The sequence below is a fragment of the Stegostoma tigrinum genome, chromosome 9, assembly GCF_030684315.1.
Source record: "Stegostoma tigrinum isolate sSteTig4 chromosome 9, sSteTig4.hap1, whole genome shotgun sequence".
Lineage (NCBI taxonomy): Eukaryota > Metazoa > Chordata > Chondrichthyes > Orectolobiformes > Stegostomatidae > Stegostoma > Stegostoma tigrinum.
In genome coordinates, this window is record NC_081362.1 from 37,519,118 (window position 1) to 37,533,062 (window position 13,945).

The following is a 13,945-nucleotide window of genomic DNA, read 5'->3' on the forward strand; positions in this document are numbered from 1 at the left end:
AATTTAAATGCTTGTCTTGACTTTTTTTTATTGCCATTTACTCCTGCATTTTGTTTTAGGATATGGACAGGCTGCTGAATGAAAATTTTACTGAGGTAGGGTTGTATCTCTTAAACAAGGAAGTCTGAAGATTATGTAGTGTCACAATTTGAGCTGAAGGGATACCATCCTGATCAACCTGTTGTGTTATGAGACCACTGGTGCAGGTGGTGCTTGAACCTGGGCCTCCTGCCTCAGAGGTAGACAGTAAACTACTGCCATGCCACAAGCACCCTAAGCTGAGGGAATGAAGGGAGAATACTTAAATAAGTTCTAAGCCATATTACTAGGGTGACACCAGCTGCAGTTCTTCACATTTGATACAGGATATTGAGTTCAGGTTGCACTGCCTCCTTGTTAAATCCAAATTACAGCAAGCAGGAAATGCAAATACTTTCACAGCCTTAGTACAAAGTTCAACCACAGATCATCATGAAATTCTGTTTATTAATTTGAAATGAAACTTGGAGTTTTGCTTATAATGCTCATTTAAAATTTCAGTTTCATTGTGACATTGTCTTAAATTCAAATTAAAGTTGAAGAAATGAGGAACTCTTACAAACATGACAATTTATTTTTAAGACAAATACAGGAGGATTGTTCAAATGAAAGTGATTACTTTATTGACATGCAGATTACAATTTATCATCAATTATCTGAGACATATTGTTCATACTTCATCCACCTATTGTGCAATGTATTGCATGCTGTCAGCTTGCCAAGATCTAGGCTTCCATGTTCATGGAATAGAAATGCTATTTCATCAAGGATGACCCCTTTTGGGTAATATGGTAAATTAAGATCCTATATCTGCCTATTCTAATAGTTCTTCTGCACGTGAAAGATTCCATGACACTATTTCAAAACCCAGGAGCCCTCTGTGTCAGTGAACATTATTCTATGACGCACACAATCAAAAAGAGTCACAAATCACTTATGGGCTATTTTACGGACTTTTGCTGTACCTAAAATGGGTGCAGTTTTATCCAAATAATTACATACAGCAATTCTCTTCATGCAGAATTCATCTGGATTTCTCTAGGGCTTTGACGTGATGCATACAATGCAGTTTCTTCATTTGGAGGCATAATGATTAACATTACAACATAGAACATAACAGCGCAGTACAGGCCCTTCAGCCCTCGATGGTTTCACAGGTCGGCACAACAATCTGAAGCCCATCTAACCTACACTGTTCCATTATCATCCATATGTTTATCCAACGACCATTTAAATGCCCTTAAAAAGTTGGCAAGTCTACCTGTTGCAGGCAGGGCATTCCACGCCCTTACTACACTGAGTAAAGAACCTACCTCTGACATCTGCCCTTTATCTATCACAGCTCAATTTAAAGCTATGTCCCCTCATGCTAGTCATCGCCATCTGAGGAACAAGGCTCTCACTGTCCGCCCTATGTAATCCTCTGATCATCTTGTATGTCTCTAAGTCACCTGTTAACCTTCTTCTAACAAAAACAGCCTCAAGTCCCTCAACCTTTCCTCATAAGACTTTCCTTCTATACCAGGCAACATCCTGGTAAATCTCCTCTGCACCCTCCAATGGTTCCACATCCTTCCTCTAATGCGGTGACCAGGACTGTACGCAATACTCCAAATGCAGTCGCATCAGAGTTTTGTACAGCTGCAACATGACCTCGTGGCTCCGAAACCTAGTCCCTCTACCAATAAAAACTAACACAGCATTCGCCTTCTTAACAACCCTGTCAACCTGGGTGGCAACTTTCAGGGATCCACGCACATGAACACAGAGATCTCTCTGCTCATCCACATTACCAGGAGTCTTACCATTAGCCCAGTACACTCTATTCCTGTTACTCCTTCCAAACTGAATCACCTCACACTTTTCCACATTAAGCTCTATTTGCCACCTTTCAGCCCAGCTCGGCAGCTTATCTATGTCCCTCTGTAACCTGCAACATCCTTCTGCACTATCCACAACTCCACCGACTTTAGTGTCATCTGAAAATTTACTAACCCATCCTTCTACACCCTCATCCAGGTCATTTATAAAAATGACAAACAGCAGTGGCCCCAAAACATATCCTTGCAGTACACCACTAGCAACTGAACTCCAGGATGAACTTTTCCCATCAACCACCACCCTCTGGCTAGCTGTAAGACAATTTCTGATCCAAACCGCTAAATCACCCTCAATCCCATGCCTCCATATTTTCTGCAATAGCCTACCATGGGGAAAGTTATCAAAAGCTTTACTCAAATCCATATACACATCAACCACTTTAACCTCATCTACCTATTTGGTCACCTTTTCAAAGAACTCAATAAGGTTTGAGAGGCACGACCTACTCTTCACAAAACCGTGTTGACTATCCCTAATCAAATTATTCCTTTCGAGATGATTATGAATCCCATCTCTTATAATTCTCTCCAACACTTTACCCATTACCAAACTAAGGCTTACTGGTCTATAATTACCAGGGTTGTCTCTACTCCCCTACTTGAACAAGGGGACAACATTTGCTATCCTCCAGTCTTCTGGCACTATTCCTGTAGACAATGACAATATAAAAGATAAAGCCAAAGGCTCTGCAATCTCCTCCCTAGCTTCCCAGGGAATCCTAGGATAAATCCCATCCAGCCCAGGGGACTTATCTATTTTCACACTTTCCAGAATTGTTAACACCTCCTCCTTATTAACTTCAATGCTGTCTAGGCTAATAGCCTGTATCTCCGTATTTGCCTCGACAACACTGTCTTTTGCCTGTGTGAATACTGATGAAAAATATTCATTTAGCACCTCTCCTATCTCTTCAGACTCCATTCAAAACTTCCCACTACTGTCCTTGAATGGATAATCTTACTGTAGTCATTCTTTTATCCCTGGCATACCTATTAGAAAGCTTTAGGGGTTTCCTTGATCCTACCTGCCAAAGACTTCTCATGTCCCCTCCTGGCTCTTCTTAGCTCTCTCTTTAGGTCCTTCCTGGCCAACTTGTAACTCTCAAACACCCTAACTGAGCCTTCACGCCTCATCTTTACTTCTTCCTCCTAACAAGAGATTCAACTTCTTCAGTAAACCACAGTTCCCTCGCTCGACCACTTCCTCCCTGCCTGACAGGTACATACTTATCAAGGACATGCAGTAGCTGTTCATTGAACAAGCTCCACATTTCAATTGTGCCCAGCTGCTGCAGTTTCCTTCCCCATCCTGTGCATCCTAAATCTTGCCTAATCACCTCATAATTGCCTTTCCCCCCAGCTATCGCTCTTGCCCTGTGGTATACACCTATCCCTTTCCATCACTAAAGTAAATGTAACTGAATTGTGGTCACTATCACCAAAAGTGCTCACCTACCTCCAAATCTAACACCTGGCCTGGTTCATTACCCAGTACCAAATCCAACGTGACCTCGCCTCTTGTTGGCCTATCTACAAACTATGTTAGGAAACCCTCCTGTGCACATTGGACAAAAACTGACCCATCTAAAGTACTCCAACTATAGAGTTTTCAGTCAATATTTGGAAAGTTAAAGCCCCCATAACAACTACTCTGTTACTTTCACTCCTATCCAGAATCATCTTTGCAATCCTTTCCTCTACATCTCTGGAACTTTTCGGAGGCCTATAGAAATCTCCCAACAGGGTGACCTCTCCTTTCCTATTTCTAACCTCAGCCCATACTACCTCAGTAGACCAGTCCTCATCAAGCGTCCTTTCTGCCACCGTAATACTGTCCTTGACCAATAGTGCCATACTTCCCCCCCTTTTACCACCTTCCCTGATCTTATTGAAACATCTAAACCCCGAAACCTGCAACAATCATTCCTGTCCCTGCTCTTAAAGATCATTTGAACAAATAGATCACTTCTCCAATGAAAAAATTATGGAACATATTTGTTAGCCCAACTCCATTCAGGAAGCCACCTCTCAATTACAAGAGCTTTGTGGTGGGCATCAGTTCTAGAATAAGAGTCTAATGAATTGGAAACTGCAGGGGCTGGGCACAATCGGTTTACAAGAGATGCGCAATGACTCACCCTTAGGTTCAATGTAGAAGTTTCAAATTGATCTGACAGCACTGTAACTGAATTTGCATCTCAGCTCACTGATTCTGAACGGTATTTAGTCAGCCAGTTTCAATCACAGACACCAGTAAATAAAAACAAACTTCTGGAAATACGCAGCAAGCATTTTGAATATTGAGAGAAGTGTGTGATTAATTTGGTGCATCACATGGTTACAGTACTTTAAACAAAGCTTTGACAGCCGAAAGGATAACAGCTGGATAGGGAAATCATAGGTTGAGTGACTTGCTGTGTACTTTCTGCAACAATTGAGTTTTTTTTTAAACCTTTAGCTATGTAATTTTATTGTGACAAGTTTGGTTTGCAAAACGCTTCTGCCCCTCCTGAACAGTTCACCTAATACGTAACAGGAGATTTTATTACATGAAATTTTTAATGAACAAGTCCTTTATTTCTGCATTTTGCCACACCTATTTCTGTAAATGTCAACAGAACTTTGAGTGAATGCATTTATTGACTGCATCAAGACACATCAGTGGGCCTTAGAGTATTAGTATAATGAACCTTGGGGGGGGGGGGGGTGGTTAAAAGAAGCAGAAAACACAGGCTAGTTCCCTTTCATATGGTTTCATCTTTTACAAAGACTCAGAAGATTAATTTCCAATTTTAGAAATGTGCATGTGGATTGCATTTTTTTAAATAACAATCGTCATAGATTTTGAAGGACTATCTTAAATATCTTTGAACAGTTTATTCTGCAGGCACGTTGAATTTCCAGTCCTAGTTTTGATTACCAATTGTTTAAAAAAAAAGAGTAAAACACACAACTTATTTCAATAAGGATTTAACAGCTTGATTTAAAAGAGATTGACACACTAAATTTCATGTTACTTAGCATGACATTCTGACCACAACAACTTAACCAATTTCACAAAATGTATATCAACACTGAGCCAAATAAGTACAATGCTTGTACAACTAAAAGTTAAATATGAACAATGCAAAAAATATTAACAATGGGTTACTTCCAAACAGATTGGGATGAAATGCTACTCAGACTGTACTTGCACAGCTAGTTCTAATCTACAATGGTCTGTTGAAAACAGTGTTCTTGGGGCTATAATCCAATTACATTCACCATGAATAAGGAGAAAGACACAGAGGGAATGTTATCAACTTTTACGTAACTCAGCCACTTGGACCACCTAGTTTCTGAAATATACCTAGTTAGCAAAGTGCAAGTCAGTCTAAACATTCTGTATCACTAGGTAGAGGAAACTAAACGGCCATGATCCCTGCTTGATTGTGAGTGAGCAAGGGCTCCTAAAACCAAGATTGGATGCAATACCCTTCCTGGTGGAACAGCCTAATACCTAATGTTTTAAATATTGGTCACTTGGCTGAGATGCTGAAGAGCATACAACAGCCTTCTAACTGTACTTCAATTAAGAATGAAAGACTTCTAATCAGGCAAAATCGAAAAGAGAAACGAGTCATTAAAAATACAACATACATCAAAAAAGATGAGAGCTGCTTGCATTTCAATCCTTTCAATGCAGAACTAAGAATGAGTACAATTTTTGAGAACAGGGAAGGAACAGCAAATCTAATCGTTTTGAAACATGTTTGCAAAAGCAAGACATTTAACATTAAGTTTTGAAAACCACTGTTCAGGCAAATGGAAACAGTAAAGATGGACAGGTATTAACAACTGAATTAAGTTATGTTGATTATTTTTAATGAATGTCAGCATGGAAATAAAACATCATGTTTTTCATTGTTGTTTTCTTGGAGCCTCATTAAAAACAACCTAAAATTTGCAACATCTACACCAATCTTGCTGTCTCAGTGTATACCATATATTCTGCCATTCTAATTATTTATTTCAGATCTGTACCAAAGCCTATCAAAGCAACATACCAATCTATGAAAAACTTAAAATGCTTATTCTACATAATGTAGCGCTTTGTTCAGCGATGTAGCTCACTCTATGGGCAACAAAGCACGAACAGAATGCTAGCACTTACCTTTAAGAATGCTTCGGTATTTTCATCCTGATGCAATGACGCTACAAAGTCTGTTGTGATACATCTTGTTAGAGCTGGTACATCTGGTACACTAGTGAAATCTGAAATTTACAGAAATTTAAACACTATATAAAATACTGTATAAAGAAAACAACTGCATGGGACAGAGCTTTTTTAAAATCAAAGCTTACAAGAAAATAAAAGGGCAAAGCACCATTCATTTACTCAGAAGCAAGGCAACAAACACCTCAACTGTTCAATAAATTGCCGTAAACCTACCTGGCTGTAAACGACACCAACAAGAATGTAGTGAAAATACTGAGTAATAACTAAATTCAGAAATATAGTAAACTACAGAAACCTGCAATCAGGGAAGAACCCAAACATATGAACTATCCCTTGGTTTCTTTTTCAAGGAGATTGCCAGAACCTGCTAATATTACCCTGCTTCAAGGGTGCTGGATCAATTTTCTTTTCATACAATGTGCTCAATAGCAGCCCATCATTCTGTAATACTTTCTTTTGTACCCAATTCAAAATTTATTTCTATGAAGCATTTGATACTTATTGATACCATAAAATACTTCTGATCTTCAACAACTAACTCCTAAATCTGACTGAAACTTCCTTGAGAGACATCTTACACTGCAAATGTCTCGCATCCAGTGCCAGCAGATGTCAGGGGCCTGTGTTGGTTAAACAGCAGGAACATTGGAGATGCGTCATGTAGGCTTCACTCCCATTTGTTGCAAATTAGATATTTTAATCCATTCTGCTATACAGTTACTCTAGTCAGAACTTTTAAAATACTCATGTTGCTGAAGGAAAACATCCTGTTACATTGATAAGCTATTAAAAAGAGAAGAATTTTCAGTAGTTATGTACATGATTTCTTTGAAAAACAGGACTTATTAATAGTATGGGAAACAGTACAACTAAAACTGCATTGCTGCTGCCGCCCAAGTCAGTTTGCTGTTTGCGATGATTCAGTTATTATATTGTATGAACAGTCACAGATAGTCCCCAAAATGAGTGACAAAATATAGAAAAGACTGTATTTTCACATTTCAACACCAATACTGTTTCCATACTGAGGTACACTGCCGCACATAAATATTATCCTGATCAGAAAATTAATTTTTAGACATAACATAATAAAACATTTCATTTTGATAAAAGCCCCTTTACTCCAGTACCAAAATAGAAAGGCTCCAGTCAACATTGGACATACACTTAATATCAATGTTGCACTGTCTTATTTGTTTACTGATGTGTAAATGCATTTGAGGGCAAATACTTTAAATGTAATGCAGTGCTTAATTCAGTTGTATAAAGGATAGTTAAGTCCCTAAAGAACTTGTAACAATTTGAGGCAAATTTAGATGGGTCGAAAGTTGGAATGTACATAAACATTATATGATTTAAAAAGTTGCAGTTGATTCAGTTTACCAGCAAAGTGCTATGTGTCATGCTCTGAATATATAAAAGGGCAAACCAAGTCTGAGGCTACACACTTGTAATGCTGTAGTGATTTTATCCAAAGCCTACTGGCAACAATTTCATATGAACTAATTTGCCTTTGGGCAAACTGCTACTTGGGTCAACAACAAAATACATTTTTTAACATAAAGCATCCTAAATGCTTCACAAAAACATTAAACAAAGAGACTGAGAACATGCAAGTAGATATTAGGATGGCTTGACAAGACCTTTGTTGAAGTTTTTTACAGCATCTTATAGTAACAAAACCACACCGAAAGCAAAAAGAAAACTCGCAAATTGACAAACATGAGAACAGCATGATAAAACTGGAGAACTGTACTGGTTAGATCACTCAGAAAAAGCTACAGGACAAATCAGTCTAATTTTGTTGCTGGCGGAATCTTTAAGCAAGGATGGACTGGAGTTTGCTGAGATACTTGGGATGCCAAAGTCTGAATCACAATAATCTGGGCCACTTCTATGTTCATGACAAAAAGTTGGTCACAATTCCCAGAGACTGCCAATTACAGATCCAATTAAATATGCCAAGTATACTAGGAAACCAACAGCCCAATGAATGAGCTCACAGCAATGTGCAACCAGCAGCACCATCAGAGGAGGTATCAATGTAGATAGAGGTACCCCCTGAAGACCTGCCACAGGATTGTTAAAACTATACGTGTGGCCCTCTGACACCCGTGGCTATGTGGGGTGGGGGCATATTAAAAGAGACAGCCTCTAGGGAATTACTGATTTCAGCCTTAGCAAGGGGAACTGTTTGCTGTCATGAAGGTTCTAACATCAACAGTTCTAACCCAAAGTTGGCACTTAATTAGGCCCAGTCAGTGAGCCACCTCTGCCGGTTAGACTCTGCCTCAGGAAAGAGCATTCAGAAGAGGGATTGCACTGGAGAGCTGCCCCAAAGTGAGATAATCTAATTTGCACCTGGTTCAAACTTCAAATTGTTTCACAGGCCTGAAAAAATTGAGCTCAATAATCAGAGCAAAATTCATACCTAGACCAAATTAAGGGTTTTGGAAGATAAACAAAACTGAAATAAAAAGGTTCACTGAGGCACAGTTGCATGATGGACATCACAGAGTGATTATTGTCGGACAAACTACAGTGCACGTAAGGATGCAACAAGAATGAGGGGAGATCTGACAAAAACATATAAGATGAAGGACACCACTTTGATTGGGACAACACATCCATCCTAGGACAAGCCAAACAGAGACACACACGAGAATTCCTAGAAGCATGGCATTCCAACCGGAACTCCATCAAACACACTAATTTGGAGCCCATCTACCACCCTCTGAGAATAAGAACGGGAAACGACATCACCAACCCAAGGAAACCTAAACACATAAATAGAAAGCGGGACATAACACCAGTGCTTCACTGGAGGCTCACTGATGATGTTACCTAGAATGGTGACAAAACATCTGGGAACAAACCTTCAAGCTCAGTGAACCAGCTTACATCTGGAACAAAATAAAGACCCACTCTCTCGTGGACCGAGAGGAGGAGAGTGCTGTCTTGGAGGTGAAAGGAGGACGTCGGATTGGCTGTGCACCCTTGCAACCAGTGGATCTTAATGCTGGCTTCGGCCTAACGCTGGTTCAGGGGAGCAGCCAACCTGCAACAATGGCTGCGGCAAGTGCCCGTGCTCCAGGTCAGGGGGTCCGGAACACCATCCGTGTTTCCGTAAAGAAGGTGGATGAAGGCGCACCTGTGGACCGCACCTTCTTCGTGAAGAGGGTCCTGTTGGACTGTTGTGGGTTCGCTGCTGCGGACATTTACTGCCTGCAGGATTTCCCTGGAGGAGGTTTTTACGATATAACCTTCAGGAGTGCCAAGCTTTGCGAGCGCATCCTGGAGGTTTTCAAGGAGAAAGGAGGTGAGGGCCCCCTCTCTGTATTGACCGCTGTCCCACTGTTTGTGATGCCAGCGCAGAGGAGCCGTATGGTGACTGTACACATGTACAGCCTGCACGTGCCAGCAGTTGATGTCCTGACCTTCCTTGGAAGGTACGTGAAGGTGGAAGGGGACCTAACTGACATCATGGACCCCTTTGGCATCTGGACCAGTAAGAGGCAGGTCAAGGTGACGCTGAGGATGGGCGCAGACGGGAATGTCGTACACCCACCGTCCAGCTTCGCAATCGGCGGGAGCGAGGGCTACCTGACCTATGCAGGGCAACCTAAAGTCTGCCATGCCTGTGGTAGGTCAGGTCACGTGGCGGCCGACTGCAAAGCCACCATCTGCAGGAACTGCAGGGAGGAGGGACACCTTGCAAAGGATTGCCCACAAGAGAAATGCTGCGACCTTTGCAGGGAAGCGGGCCACCTCTATAGGGCATGCCCGCAGTGGGGGACTACCTACGCCGAGGTCGTCGGCAGGGGCAATGCGGGGCCAGCCCCCCCAGAGGAGAGGAAGGCACCAGGGCCCAGCAAGGACCCCACTAATGTGCAGGAGGGCCAGGTCGTGCAGGAGGGCCCAGCCCTGCAGGATGGGCCCGAGCCAGCACAGCGCCCCTGCAGGCTCCACTCCCCCCCAACAACCCGGAGTCGATGGAGGCGGCGACAGGCGACCCAGGGGAGTGGACGACGGTCCGGAAAGCGAGGAGGAAGGGGCATCGACGGGCCCAGGAACCGCAACCATCAGGCGAGAAGAGGCAGCTACAGGGGGGCTATAAGAGCTCCTCTTAAGAGGGGGATTCGGAGAGGGCCCACCCGAAGCAGAAGTTAAAGATCTCGAGGGAAAAGGAAGGCAGCACCCAGCTTCCAGGTGACGGGAGGCGTCCTAAGGCTCCCTCCGACACCCAGTCATGTGCCACTGGGGCACTGGAGGGCCCCCCAGAACTTCCAGGCAGGAATGAGGAAACAGCGCGTCCCCAGCCTGATCCAGAGCCGGACCCTCCGGCCTCCGCACCCACGGGGGGGGGGGGGGGGGGGGGGTGCCACCCGGAAGGTTTCCTGAGCCCGGAGAGCGTCCAGCAGTTAGCCTGGGCAATGGGCATGAAGGGACAGATGGAGGGGCTGGACCTTGGACTTGGGGAGGGTACTGCGGTCACTGCCCACAATGGGGGTACGAGTTGCGAGCATTAATGTGCGCAGTGTCAAGTCCACCGCAAGATGTGTATCCATGTTGGCCTACCTGTCCACCATCAAGGCGGACCTCCTGTTTCTGCAGGAGTGCGGGATACTGCACCTCGGCAGGTACAGGAAATGGTCCGGCGCTTGGACCTGTGGGCCTTCGATCTGGTCGCGGGCTAACGACTGTCGCTCCTCGGGCCTGGCTATTCTGCTGCAGGGCGCGACTTCACTATCTCTCACGTTAAGGAGGTGGTGGTGGGGGGGGGGGGGGGGGGGGGGGGGGGGCGTGCCTCTTAGTGGCTGACATCACCTACAGGAACGCTCCCGAGGCTGATCAACGTGTACGCCCCAGCAGTACGGAATGAGCGGTTGGCCGTCCTGCAGCGGCTTCCACCCCTGCTGGCTACGTCCAGGCCGGTCATCCGAGGCGGAGACTTCAACTGCATCATTGATGCAGATGGAAGATCCGGCGTGGGGACAGTCAACTGGACGTCACGTCCAGATTCCTGATGGGCACGGTGAAGGACGCCAAGCTGCTCGAAGTCTTCAGCACCCCTGCAGACGGAGCGCAGCGGAGGTACACCTGGTCGCGGCCAGACGGGCCTATCTGCTCAAGGATAGACTTCCTGTTTGTGTCACTGGCATTCTTGGTCAGGTCCACCGGCGTCGAGCCGGTGTTCTTCTCTGACCACTGCCTCCTGCTGGCCAACTGTCACTTACAGGACGACCTGCCGGCCGGCAAGGGGACGTGGAAGCTCAACACAACTCTGTTGACCCCAGAGAAGGTCGAGGAGCTTAAGAGGGAGTACGTTGGTTGGAGAACGGTGAAACCCCTCTTTGAGTCTCTGGGCAACTGGTGGGAGACGGTGAAGGAGAACATCAAGAGGTTCTTTGTCCTCAAGGGTGTTCGGAAGGCGAGAGAGAGAGACGGGGAAAGGGTGCAAAACCTGCTCCTTCTGCAGTTGATGGGGGTCGATGTCGCGGAGGACCTCCGCGAGGTGAGGGGCCAGCAAGCCTCGCTCTTCGCCGTGTAGGCCTCCAGGATAATCTTCCGGTCCAGGGTCCGCTCCGTGGAGCAAGACGAGACGTGCTCGCGTTTCTTCTTTCAGAAGGTGCACAAAGAGAGCTCTGTGCTTAGCCGGCTGAAGGAGGACGACAGCTAGGTGACGTCGTCTCAGCCCGTCATTTTGAGGATCAGCAGATCCTTCTATGCCGGACTGTACGACGCGAAGCCCACGGACAGCACGGCCTCAGAGTCGTTCCTGTCGTCTATCACGGAGGTCTTAGACGACGGCACGAGGGAGTGGCTGGACCAGCCGATATCCCTGGACGAGCTGACCAGAGCCCTCAAGTCCTTGGAGAGGAATAGGACTCCAGGAAGCGACGGCTTACCGGTCGAGCTGTATTCCGCTCTGTGGGACCTGGTTGGCTAGGACCTGCTGGAGGTGTATGATAGTGCGCTTCGGGCAGGGGAAATGTGCAAGTCCATGAGGAACGGCATCATCACCCTCATTTACAAGAGGAAGGGGGAGAGGGAAGAAATTAAGAATTGGCATCCCATTTCACTATTGAACATGGACTACAAAATCCTGGCCAAGGTCATAGCCAACTGGGTCAGGTCTGTCCTGGAGTCGGTGATTCACCCTGACCAAACCTGTGCTGTGCCGGGCAGGAAGATCGCTGAGAGCCTCGCGCTCATCAGGGATACGATCGCTTACGTACAGGACAGGCGGGTGGACACCTGCCTCGTCAGCCTGGACCAGGAGAAGGCCTTCGACAGGATCTCTCATGCTTACATGAGGGACGTCCTCTCCAAATTGGGGTTCGGGGAGGGCATCCGCAATTGGATCCGGCTGCTCTCCGCCAACATCATTAGCGCAGTCTTGATCAACAGGTGGGAATCACAGTTTTCCTGTTAGATCTGGAGTCAGGCAGGGCTGCCCGCTCTCTACTGCCTTGTTCGTGTGCTGTTTGGAGCCCTTCGCCGCATCCATCAGGAAGGACGTGAGCCTGAAGGGCGTGACTATCCCAGGCAGCGGAGGCCTTCAGGTCAAGACCTCCCTGTACATGGACGACGTCACCATCTTCTGCACCGATCGTCGGTCGGTGAGTAGGCTGTTGGACATCTGCGGCCAGTTTCAAGTGGCCTCGGGTGCCAACGTCAATAGGGGTAAGAGCAAGGCCATGTTCTTCGGGAACTGGGACGACAGTTCCTTCATCCCCTTCACCATCAGGACAGACTACTTGAAGGTGCTGGGTGTTTGGTTCGGTGGAGCTGGGGCGTGCACTAAGACTTGGGAGGAGCGTATCACCAAACTGAAGCAGAAGCTGGGCAGGTGGATGCTCTGGTCCCTCCCAATCATGCGTAAGAACCTGGTTGTCAGGTGCGAGGAGCTTTTGGTACTGTTGTATGTGGCGCAGGCCTGGCCTATTCCCTGGACCTGCGCTGCTGCGGTCACCCGGGCCATCTTCCACTTCATTTGGGGGTCGAGGATGGACCGGGTCCGCAGGGACACCACATACAAAGACCTGGGAAATGGGGGAAAGGACGTACCGAACGCCACCCTCGCCCTGATGGCTACCTTTGTGTGTGGCTGCATCAAGCTGTGTGTAGATCCTCAGTACGCAAACACCAAGTGTCACTACTTACTGAGGTTCTACCTGTCCCCAGTGTTGTAAAGGAAGGGCCTGGCCTTGTTGCCGCGGAACGCTCCGAGTAGTTGGACCGTCCTGTACCACCTGTCCTTCGTGGAGAAATTTTTGGAAGGAAACACCTTTGACCACAAGGCTGTCAGGCAGTGGTCAGCACGTAGTATCCTCGAGACCCCTCGGGAAAAGGAGAGGGTGGATCCCATCGTGTGGTTACCCACGCAGACTGCCAAAGTCTTTTGGCAGAATCCCTCATCGCCAGAACTTTCAAACAAGCACAAGGACATTTCTTGGCTGGCGGTGAGAGGGGCTCTGCCAGTGAGATCCTTTATGCATGCCCAGGATCTCTGCACCACTGCACGCTGCCCTCGAGGCGGCTGCAGGGGCAGGGGGGGGGGACGAGACTGTCGATCACCTCCTTCGGCAGTGTGCCTATGCGCAGGAGGTCTGGTGGGGGATGCAGTGGTATTTGTTGAGGTTCGCCCGAGCAGCTCCGTGGCACGGGACTCTGTGCTCTATGGGCTGTTTCCCGGGACGCACACTGAGACCAACATCAACTGCGCCTGGAGGACCATCAGTGCGGTGAAAGACACTCTTTGGTCTGCCCACAACGTGCTGGTCTGCCAGCTGAAAGAACTGAC

General features: G+C 46.3%; 1 protein-coding gene across 5 annotated transcripts in view; it reads right to left on the bottom strand.

Moving 5' to 3' along the window:
* tiam2a (TIAM Rac1 associated GEF 2a) overlaps nt 1-13,945 on the bottom strand; it is a 350,324-nt gene that overhangs the window by 94,658 nt on the left and 241,721 nt on the right. For 2 of the 5 annotated variants that reach the window (XM_059648488.1, XM_048536148.1), the window contains one exon: nt 6,073-6,173. In XM_059648488.1, the coding sequence (XP_059504471.1) occupies nt 6,073-6,173 (101 nt within the window). Of the gene's footprint in view, nt 1-2,944; nt 2,984-4,057; nt 4,162-6,072; nt 6,174-6,351; nt 6,733-13,945 lie in introns of those variants that run through there. The other 3 variants (XM_048536158.2, XM_048536163.2, XM_059648489.1) reach the window with 3 other exon arrangements.